The sequence below is a fragment of the Salvia splendens genome, chromosome 21, assembly GCF_004379255.2.
Source record: "Salvia splendens isolate huo1 chromosome 21, SspV2, whole genome shotgun sequence".
Lineage (NCBI taxonomy): Eukaryota > Viridiplantae > Streptophyta > Magnoliopsida > Lamiales > Lamiaceae > Salvia > Salvia splendens.
In genome coordinates, this window is record NC_056052.1 from 21402904 (window position 1) to 21414699 (window position 11796).

Consider the following 11796-nt stretch of genomic DNA (forward strand, 5'->3'; position numbering starts at 1 on the left):
GAATTCCAAGCCTTGAGGTTTCTGACTCCCAAACCCCCTTCATTCTTCAGCTTGCAAACATCATCCCAAGCAACTTGACCATACTTCTTCCCCCAAAGGAAAGTACGGGCAATCCCAATGAGCTTCTCAATGACTGTCCCAGGAATCGGAAAGGCTTGGAGCCAGTATGCTTCCACGCCCTGCACGACAGATGTAATCAGTTCCAAGCGCCCAGCAAAAGAAAGAGTCTTACTTGGCCATTTTTTGATTTTGTCTGAAAGCTTGTCGATTAGTTGGCCATAGTCTGAAGAATGAAGTCTCTTCAATGCGAGTGGAATGCCCAAATACTTGATTGGAAGGGTGCCTTCTGGGAAGCCAAACACTTGCAGCAAAGTCTCCTTGGGAACTTTGATGGTGCCTGCAATGAACATGTTAGACTTTCCCTGATTGATCCCAAGTCCTGAGCATGCCGAAAATTCCTCCATGGTATCTGCCAAAATCTGCATAGAAATCAAGTCTCTCCTGCCGAACAGAAGGAGATCATCTGCAAAAGCAAGGTGAGTAATGCCCGCTTTCCCGCATCTTTTATGGAAAGAGAATTCTCTAGTAGTGCGGGTAAGGAGCAAACGAGACAGATATTCCATGCATAAAATGAACAGAGAAAGGGACATGGGGTCTCCCTGCCTAAGACCCCTTTTACCTCTGAAGTAGCCGTGGTGGCTACCGTTCACCGTGATCGTGTACGAAGGTGAAGTAACGTACTCCATGATCAAGTGGATAAAGAAAGGATGGAAGTTGAGGCCTTGAAGCACGCCCCTCAAGAAACTCCAGTCAACTGTGTCGTAAGCTTTCCGGAGATCAATCTTGATAGTGCCTCTCGGTGGCCCTCTCTTGACTGTGTAACCTCTCATGATCTCCTCCGCAAGGTAGATATTGTCCATGATACTCCTCCCCGTGATGAAAGCCGACTGAGCTGGGCTAACTATCTTAGGGAGGAGCATCTCAAGTTGCTTCGAAAAGATTTTTGTGATCACCTTGTAGACCACATTGCAACAGGCAATCGGTCTGAAGTCACTGACTTTGGGGTTCGTGGAGGTCTTCGGGATAAGAGAAATGGCTGTCGTATTGAGGCTTTTCAGAAGCTTTCCTGTGGTAAAAAACTCCTTAAATGCATTGACTAAGTCTCCCCTAATGAACTCACAGTGCCTCCTGAAGAAGGCTGAGGTGTACCCGTCCGGTCCCGGTGACTTATCAATACTGATGTTGAAAAGTGCTTCCTTGATCTCCTCTGTGGTCACCTCACGGATGAGGCCTTCGTTGTCTTCATTATCAAGTCTGTATCCTCTGTTAAGCACCTCTGTTCTCAGTGGCTGAACTACTCCTTCGGTTCCCAGGAGTCCCTTGTAGTATTGTACGAAGCTGTCGATGATTTCATCTTGATCCTTTGACACTGAACCATCTTCTCTCCAGAGGAAGGTGATCATGTTTCTCGAGTTGTTCCTCTTGACAAGAGAGTGGAAAAAAGCTATATTCTTGTCGCTCTGCAGAAGGTGCTTTAGGCGTGATTTCTGTCCGTAGAAAGCCTTCTCTGACATGCTGTAGAAGAGAACTTTCGGTCTGATATCCCTGATACGGTCCTGAATCTCTGCATTCCCAGTATCTCTGTATGCTTCCAACTGAAGGTCTTCCAATTCCTTGGCGTAATCCTTGACTCTTTGCGAAAGATTACTGAACTCCTTGAAATTGAAAGACTTGAGAATCTTCTTAAATTCCTTTCCCCTTTCCATAAGAACGAATTGCTTGCATCCTTAGATAGGAGTCCTCCAGTGATCTCTCAAAAGTGGCTCGAAACCTGCTTGTGTTAGCCAAAAATTGAAAATTTTGAAGGGTTTAGGAAAGGACCTCAATTCTCCTAAGAGGGTAGTGATGGCCAGCGAGTGGTCTGTTCTAGCACCCGGTGGAGGAAAGCGAGCTGAGATGAGGTAGCCTGCATTGTGCCATCCCTCGTTCACCATGATTCTATCAATCTAGCTAAAAACCCGACCATTCGTCCAAGTGAACTCACAGCCTGTGGCTGTAACATCCTGCAGTCCAAGCAACGCACATGTAGCAACCAACTCTTTGGATTCTTTGTTCGGTGTGCGTCTTGTTCCCCCGGTTATTTCCTCCGGAGACATGATACAGTTGAAGTCACCACTGATGAGGAAGGGATTCACCTGTCCACAAAAATCAATAACCGAGCTCTAAATCTGGTCTCGTTCCTTGTCAGTGTAGAGGCCATAAACAATAGACTAGTTGAACTCATTCAAAGTACGAGTGCACCTAATTCTTGTGTGAATAACCTGTTTTTCTGTTTTCACAATGTCAACCTTTGTCGTTTGAGGGTTCTAGATGAGAAGCATCCTTCCACCTGTGAGCTGTGAAAGGTTGTGTGTAAACTGCCATGAAGGAAAAAACTTTCCCATGAAGGTCTTCATGCTGTCGGCATCCATCTTTGTTTCAAGGAGGCCGATGACATCCACTTTGTTTTGTTTAATGAAGTCTACAACTGACGATTGTTTCTTGGGGCGCTTCATACCCCTCACATTCCAGGTTGTAACTATCATCAACATTTCTTAGATCCGGATTCACCCTTCCTGTTCTTTTTCTTGTTGGAAGTTTGATGACCATGCTTTTGATTCCTTCCATTTTTAGCATGTATAATTTTCTGAATCGCTTGTGCAGCCACCTCTTCAACAGAGTTTGAGGATTTAGGCTTTGCTGCTTTACCCCCTTTAGGAAGTGGGGTAACAGCCTGGTCTTGCTCTTCAAAAGATGGAGTTGCCTCTTTCAGCTGGGGCGTGTCTTTCACTCTTTCTGAAACAAAGGAAACAGCATTAGAAGAACCGAAAGGGGAAGAAAGATCAGAGTTACCTTTCACTCCAAGAGGCGAGTCAGGAATGACATGAGATTCCCAATTGTCCACCACCATCTCTTGTATCCCAGGCCCATCCACTAGCTGCTCTTTGGAAGAGTCATAGACTTGTCGAACTACTGTGTCCGAGCCGTGATAGGAGGAAGATTCATCTGAACTCTTAGGCTGTTGTTCCCTGGAGTCTGGTTCTTTCAGTTGCTTGTCCTCAATTCCTTCATTTTCTTCTTGATTCACTTTGGAGAGAGGCTCAAAACGGTTTGGAGAAGCAGGCCGTGCAACCGGCTGACCTTGTTGCTGTTGTCGTGGCTGCCATTTTTTCTCTTTTGGATTACAATGATTATGAATTATAAGGGTGTCCACAATAAGGCGGACACCCCAATAGCCCCGCCCCAGTTTTTGTCCATAGCCCCAGTTTTTTTGTCCATAGCCCCAAAATTTTGTTTCCGCCCACTATGGTAGACACTTCCAATAGCCCCCAAATTTTATAATCAATTTTCAATTTAAAATATTTTTAGTTTTTATCAGGTATAATTAAAATCATCGCAGTGTAAATAATTAGAAAACGAGGTAATTGGGGTCTAATATTCGTTGTATTGCAAACGGGTAAAATAATACAACGAATAATTAAACTAAAATACAACTAAAAACTCCGCCACTGTCTACTCGGTGTCGGAGTCGGCTTCCTCGTCTTCTTCTTCTTCTTCTTCTTCTTCCCCTCCTCCTCCCTCGTTGCCGCCGGCCGCGGTTTCCCCAGGAGCATCATCTACCAACCCCAACCGATTCTCAATCCGAGTGATGAGCCTCTTGTAGACGTTCCTGACGTACGGGTCAGATTCCGCTGCGTATTTGCTGCATACGTCTTGCAGTTGTTGCATCAACTGTACATCTATGGTATCTCTCAAGACCTCGTGGGGTTGCACCATGTACTGTGGGATTGGGACGGGCGGGGGATGTGAGATCCGAACGCGGCCGCCGATAGGCGGGAGGCACTTCTAGCCCCTCTGGCGCTGCGGATAGAGGTCTGTTGTCCCGGGGGCCGTCGTCGCCTAGTGTGAGTAGCGGCTGGCTCTTCGACTTGCTCTTCGGGCTGCTCGAACTAGTGCGAGCCGCTTCCGCTGCTGTAGTCCCCGGCAAGGTTGTGAAGGATTGATTCCAAAACCAAGGCTGGGACGGAGCCCCGCCAAAGCCGGATGGCTGAGAAGCATAGGCGCTAAATCCCAATGGCTGTGAAGGATAGCCCGTCGACGGCTGTGAAGGATTGCTTCCATAACCCGATTCCTGTGAGCTGGGTGATTCATCGTCTCGACCGTGCATTTTTAGAGAGTGAAAGTGTAGATAGTGAATGTAGGGATTGTGTGAAAATTGTGAAAAAATAAGGGATGGTGAGTGGTATTTATAGAGGTAAATAAAAAAAATGACAAAATTGACAAAATGTCAACCGCCGCGCCGATCGCCGGCCGCTATGGGAGGCGCGGCTATAGCCGCGGCGCACAGGGGAGCAGCCGCGTCCTCGCCCCCCCGTCGTCCGCCGCCCACCGCCCCAAATTTATCGTCCGCCCCGTGGGCGGACACCTCCGCCACTATGGACCGCCCCGAGCTAGTCGCGAGGCGCGGCTATAGCCGCGCCTAACCATTATGGTTGCTCTAACTATGAGCCTTATATTGAATTACATATCAATTTCAAGTTGAAATAGTACTCATTTGATTGTATACTTATATTACTTATTAATAGAAATATGACGTATATTACTTAAAAAACTTATGAAACCTTTTGAGCCTCATTGACCCAACGGTTAGTCCGAAAGTTTATAGGTATTATTGAAAATTTATAACCCGAATGACATATATCCGGAAAACTCAACAATTCAAGCAGAACGGCCCGATTGACATCTTAAAGTGAGATATGGCCGCAAACTTACATACGAGTATATATAATGAATGTTTTGTGGTAAAAAGCCATATGATAGGGTTCGGCCTGTATTGTCAAATTATAGTTCTTGACTGAAAATTGGAAGATTTACTTTGTATTCAGATTAAAATTTTGGATTAGAGAAGACCAAACAAATTTTTTTGGAATCATAACGTATAAAAGTTATTTCCAACTGGGGTTGAACACTGGAATAATTAAGGCAAATAGGTCTTTTCAACAAGCGACACAAACAATAAAAAGATGATTATATTACTCCTCCCATTACAAGAAGCAGCAGCAACCTACTGGGGGACAAAAGCAGTAGTGCAACTACAATATCATGTAGCACATATGAAATCCCACTTATTCTTCATTTTACATAATACAAACAAAAAAAAAGAAACACCTCAAAAAAAAAAGAAACACCTCCAAGAACTCGTCGATTCCTTGAACTCAGCTGAGCCTCTCATCTCTTATGACTTCTTTAGATATCTTCGGGTCCATTGATTTCCTGCACAAAGGTTTAACGGACAAGAAAGCAATATAATCATTTTCCAAACTGTTATCAATTGCATTGCAAAGTGAAAGGTGTTACCTTGTTTTCGATCACCTTTCCATCAGGAATTTCTAGCTTCGCGCCAGACTTGGCAGTAATAGTCACTTTCCCCTGAAATGACCCAAAAAACGAAAATCCAAGCTCAGAAATTGAATGAAGTTGCTAAAGATGAAGGATTCAAGTTCTAATGTCTGAGCTACCTTTAAGGTAACACCAGCTCCAAACCATACGTCGCCTGTCACCTTTAAGCTATCCAGCTCAATGATGCTGGGGATGGACTTGAACCGACTCAAGAAGTTACTAACCTGCAGATCAAGTCACAGTTAGATTCAAGAATCAGGCCCATAAAGTGAAAATAATAGTGCAGATGAATCTCAACCTTCTTGAACTCAGGTCCCAAATCAATAGATGGGTTAGCTGGATTGGCCCTTGCTGGGTTCCGAGTAACAAAGCCATCACTCAAGGTATATAGATCAGACTGTAAAATCAATGGTTTGAATTTACTTCTCTTATTAAACAGCATCAGATGTAGTCCCAATGAACAATTTCGACATTTGACAAGACTTACTTGGACCAGAAGCAAATCAGACGTCGCCTTTACAGGCAGGAAGCGAGAACGAGGCACATTTATTCCAATAGCATGATCAAAGAACTTGAGCAAGTTCGAAAGGAAAGAGAGTCAGACAAAGAGATTAGATCAGTTTCAGAGGCAACCAAACACCAACGGACCATGACAAGAAAATAATACTAAAGGATAATTTGAAGGAGAATAAGTGTTCTCATACCCTTATCGCAGCACCTGCGGCAGTCTCAAGTTGAAGAACTTTGATCCCATCCACCTCCTAGAAAGTAATTAGAGACTAGGTTAAAAAAAGATCCCCTTATTAGCAATAACGCAGGAACCATTTACAAAAAAATAAAGGGGATACCTTAGGGTTGGGAATAATTTCCATCTTCAGTGATTCTGCTTGAACAAGTCTGTTGATAGCCTGCAAGTTAATCCACCTGCATGATTTTTGTTGAATGAATTGTCAAGTGTAGCTTTACAAAATTTGCATACATAAATTGACAGAGATCCCTGCCATAGCGTGTGCAATAGGTAATCGCTGAACAAAATTAGCCTGAGTCTAGGTCTACGACTCACAAGTTGTTTGTGTTGAAAATTTTGAACTTCTCTATTGACTTGAATTCATTGACCTGTATCAAAAAAAAATATCAGCATTTACATCCAAAGCTAACTGGATTGAAATGTAAATCGATACTCAAGACAGGAGTTGCTTTGTAGCAAAATGTACTTTCCTGCTGCAATCCATCTTTGAGAACCAGATCAGCATTATTAGAAGGATATAGATGCAAGATGACCCTTTATTGTGCTCTATCTCAACTATGATGCCACAATTTTGTGCTTAATTTCAATAATTCATGCATCTAAACTAGCCTTCTCTACAAAATTTGGTTTGCCTATTATATCTCTGTTATATACTAATTCTCATTATCTTATGCTTGATTTACTGCAATAAACATATGTTATATTCCAAGTGTATCTATCTAATCCTCATGACAACCTGGGCCAGCATCTCATCAGGTGTTGATGATTCACCCATTATTTGATTCCATATCTATATCCACCAAAGCCCTTTCTATCGTAACTAAAGAAATGGGGCAAGAAATAAAACTGAAAACTTGTATATCAACTAGTAACAGCTACTTTTCTCACTAAGTAAGATCCGCTAAGAAAACAACTATTTTCCAATATTCCAAAGGGAGCAAGTTCATCATGTTGATATGTATCGGTTACCTACAATATGAAATGTACTTTTAATATGTTTGGAGAGAGAGGAGTGAGTGAGAGAGAATAAAGCTCACATGTTCATCAGCGACTTGAGCTATTTCCAGAAGCTGCACCAATAAGAAGAAATACAGTTACTTCAACTAACAATATATCACTGAACATTGCAAACCCGATAGCAGACAAGAAGAAATGGCATGAAGCACCAATCAATTAAGAGACCAACTCCATAAACTCATTATGTACATTTTCCAATAATGACCCTAAGTTAGCACAAATATATAGTACTAGTAAACATCTCATTCAAATGTTCAGAATACGCAAACATCTCTCTAGAGGAAAAGTTGCAAGGGCAGCCAAATCATATAGACTATGCATTAATGTCAAAGATGCAGAGATGAATATGATTAAAAAAAATTATGTTTTCAGGTAAATTAATAAGAACATAGCACTCAATTTACTTAATGTAAATTAGCCTATCACATGTCAACAAGCATTGAAACCCGATAGCAGACAAGAAGAAATGGCATGAAGCACCAATCAATTAAGAGACCAACTCCATAAACTCATTATGTACATTTTCCAATAATGCCCCTAAGTTAGCACATATATATAGTAGTAGTAAACATCTCATTCAAATGTTCAGAATACGCAAACATCTCTCTAGTGGAAAAGTTGCAAGGGCAGCCAAATCATATAGACTATGCATTAATGTCAAAGATGCAGAGATGAATATGATTAAAAAAAATTATGTTTTCAGGTAAATTAATAAGAACATAGCACTCAATTTACTTAATGTAAATTAGCTTATCACATGTCAACAAGCATTGAAATCTGGCTATCAAAATGAGCATTTCTTATGAAATCCAGGCCCTTGCCAAGTCAAAAGGCTCCACTTTGATTTAAGACTAATAAGCAAGAGTAGCAAACTCATTTGAGAAAGATACCTGTACTTTCCCTTCATAAGAGATTAAAGTACCACCTTTCACATCAGCCAATGTTTTAGGTGTGACCTGCAATATTTCATCACTTTAAGCTACAAAGTTCACTTCGAATGAACCAAAACTGAAGGAACGATTTTGGTTACCTCCATGCAGTATTCATTCTTATTATTGATCAAATGTTTGAGAATTTCTGTAACAGTAAATTAAGGATACAGATCTGTGAATCGTTGAATTGCTAAAAAAGAAGTAACTAAGAAAAAAAGTATCAAAAACACCAGTGCATAGTGCAATTATTTAAAAGCAATTTCATCAACCAAGGATACTCAGATCAACAATGGCACCCAAGTTATCTGAATTGGCAACAAAGACGTATTCTTTTCCCTGAGAAGAAAAAACACAATAAGACAAAAATAGGGGTAAATATATGTGCACCACAATGCACATCAAAGGGGTAGCATGTAGGGCTAGACCTTTGACAGCAATGCATCAAGCTTCCCACTATTCTTCAAAGACGGAAAGACATCTCCATGACCAGGAGGGTACCTGTACTAGCAAAATGCATACATTAAGTGAAACATAAAAAGTTGCAAACAAAAGCTGAGTACACTGCATGTAAAGCTGAAAGAAAAGGAATGTATATAGAAGTAGTATACAGTCACGGGTATATTGTACAGAACAAATCTAGCTAATGGTGTAAGGACACACAACTTTAAAGTTACACACACAAAAATGCAACATCACAGCTGCCAAGGTTGAAGAATGAACGAATCATCTATTACGAACCCGACTTCAGAAAACCAAAAATTTCCCATCAAAAGGTCATACACAACTAACGCACTATAACATAAGTTAAATTTAGGTTCAGAACAGAGAGTAAAATAACATAGCATACCATGCATCCTTTCCGGTGTTTCCTTTGGAGGGAAGTGGCCTGAAATCTTCAACAACCAGGCGAGGGTATTGGCTCTGGAAAATGCAGAGGCCAAAAAGTATGAATAATTAAATATCATTGTTAAATATTGCCACGTATTAAAGTTGCACATAATCATTGAATTAGTCAGAATGGAGATAACTATATATACCTGGTTAAATGTATGAATCTCAATGTTGGAGTTGGCATACTTCTCAATAATCTAAAGATTTGCAGAAAAGAAAAATCAGCGAATGACTTAAAATGCACGTGACAATCCTTCCCTAAAATTTCAAATTTCACCTTTGATGTATCATCATGAGTGTTGAATGAGTTCATTAAAAGCAGGGGTACACTGCATCCATATTTCTTATTGAGGCTCTGCACAAGACTGAATATTTCAGTTGCAGGTTATTTGATGAGACCAGGCAAAGAATATCGAGAAGTGGCACAATACCTCAATTTGGATGACAATCAGATCAAGAAACGTCAGGCCGTTACGAACTTCAATAACAGACCTGATCACAGTACCATGTCAATTACATATTCAAATAATGTAGTAAAAGTTAAGGAGATACGTATACTGTAATCTGTATGCAGAGGTTCAATTACAAAACCATGAATCCACAATTATGTCAAAAATATAATGAATCCAGATACAAAGGTAGTCTAAAACAAGCTAAAAGGCTACAAAATAATTTACAGGCAATATGCAAGTGACTCTAAACTTGCAAAATAGTATTCTTATTTTCTAATAGAATCTGAAAAGCACCATAGTGGAACACAGTCCTAGAAAACTGTTTTAAGATCATCCATGTCGAACAAATAAAGGAAGACAGTCTGCAAATGGTGAAATATATAGTAAACTTTTTGCTACAACAGATGTTATTATCTGTCATCTCCAGCCACAATGTCATACTATTATTCATTTAAAAAGCTAATATCAAAACAACTGCAGTAAGATGCAAATGTAAACCTATATAAATAGTCTTTACAATAATGACAGATCACTACGTAATGCCACTTAAATTGATTAGTTGAAAATGAAAAATGCCACTCAAATTTATTAATTGAAAATGTAAACGGTAAATACATACTTTGGACCAGTGCATCCCATTGTAGTTCCCAAGCCTCCATTGAGCTTTAACACCACAAGTTTGTCTAGAAGGCTTTTGGTCTCAGCAGCATCTGCAATAATAAACTAAGCTAATCAAACTAGGAAAAAAGTTTTAATTGTTTTGTCATTATTCTAAAACCAGCCAATCAACACCAGTTTGGTAAATCCACACTAAAATCTTCGTAATGAACTTAGGATTGGTAAATAAATCTAATAAAATTTTAAAACTCGCAAGCACCTTCAGACACAGGGGCTAAGGTATCATAAGGCACCACAACCTCGTCAGTTGGTGTCTGGATCTTACTCCAGTCAACATGTTGAGCTTCGCCACTTCAAAATCCATACACAGAAACAAAAGGCCAGAACAAATTAGCTTCATATAAACCACAATCCAGTTATAGTGCAATTAGATTTTCATAATTCAGCTCGCGTCATGGAAGTCTGTAAAACCTTTCACGAAGATTACAGATAAAAACATCTACAATTTGATACTCCTACATACTGAATGTTATTATGCAACGTCTTGCAATCGCTAAAACATGAGATCTGGAACTCAAGTTGCCAACCGAAGCAAATTTCACATGAATTCAACAAGATTCCAAGAAATCACTTCCTCATTTCGCATTACGCAGCATTTATTTTATATTTTTATGAAAAAAAAACTATAAAAGCAAGTGCATAATCCAGGAAGACACCGTACCTCAGATAGCGAGCTACGAGATTGATGAATCCAGATTTCTCGTTTTCACTAGAGCAAAATAAAACATCAAAATCGATTAATACAAGTCACCAGTGAGATGAACACAAATCAACAAGCCAAAATGCCTCAATCGAGGTAGATGTAATCAGGTAAAGGAGGGGAACCTGATCTGGCTGAGAGAGGCAACATCGGATTTGAGCTTGTTGATCTTCTCGGCATCGGTAGCGTTGAGAGTAGCGGTCGCCATTTCCTCGAATAAACGATCAGTCGGTTATCACTGAGGAGAGGGAAGGTGGTGAAGGAAACCAGAAGGGAAATGAAAAGAGGTGTGGGTGGATTTATAATTAAGAGGAGGGGCTCCGGAGTAATTTTAGGGAATCGAAACGTGGCACTTTCCTTTCTTCTTTTATTTTCTTCCGCTTTTTCAATTTTTGGTGCCCACAGAATTAGTAAAAGGCATAGAGAGAATATCCAGGGAATAGCACTTGGAATAGGTGGTCAGAATTTATTAATGCCTTTTAGTAGCATTGTCGCCGGTCCGGTCCGGCCCGGAGATGGAATCATAACCGGCTCAGCAACTGGGTAGACCTTTCCGATATTGGACCGAAAACTGACAATTTCATGATTTTCTATTTTATTTTTATTATATTCGAAGATATAAAAATAAAATACTATAATTAAATATAAAATTGTAGTAGTAACTAATAAGTGAAAGAGAATATTTGTACTGAAATTGATTTAGCAGTGAAACATTTGCATCTACGTTTGTTACACAACTTAAGAGTGTTTCAGCTAAAGCACTTGATATTTTTCAAGCTTCTTAACTTCGATCTATGTTTTTGTGACTCTCACTAGAGCCACGTTCCAATCCATCGATCTTCTCCCTTATTACATATAAATAAAATCTGTAATTAAAGTACTCATTTGTTGATCATCTTTGTTTTTGCTAATTTTATATTCAAGGATGGAGGCAACAAC

At 40.2% G+C, this 11796-nt stretch overlaps 1 protein-coding gene across 1 annotated transcript; it reads right to left on the bottom strand.

Annotated features, from left to right (window-relative positions):
* Positions 1-5051: 5051 nt before the first annotated feature.
* On the bottom strand, positions 5052-11143 carry LOC121783173 (UTP--glucose-1-phosphate uridylyltransferase). Its single transcript, XM_042181157.1, has 21 exons — positions 10983-11143; positions 10819-10866; positions 10357-10448; positions 10099-10189; positions 9459-9519; positions 9305-9382; positions 9174-9224; positions 8984-9057; positions 8562-8634; positions 8415-8472; positions 8235-8281; positions 8095-8160; positions 7225-7257; positions 6503-6555; positions 6288-6363; positions 6144-6200; positions 5927-6010; positions 5738-5836; positions 5559-5663; positions 5398-5469; positions 5052-5313 (listed from the first exon to the last, which is right to left on the bottom strand). The coding sequence occupies exons 1-21, from the start codon at positions 11063-11065 to the stop codon at positions 5287-5289; spliced, it is 1428 nt and encodes a 475-aa protein (XP_042037091.1). The 5' UTR covers positions 11066-11143; the 3' UTR covers positions 5052-5286.
* Between the last annotated feature and the right edge of the window lie 653 nt (positions 11144-11796).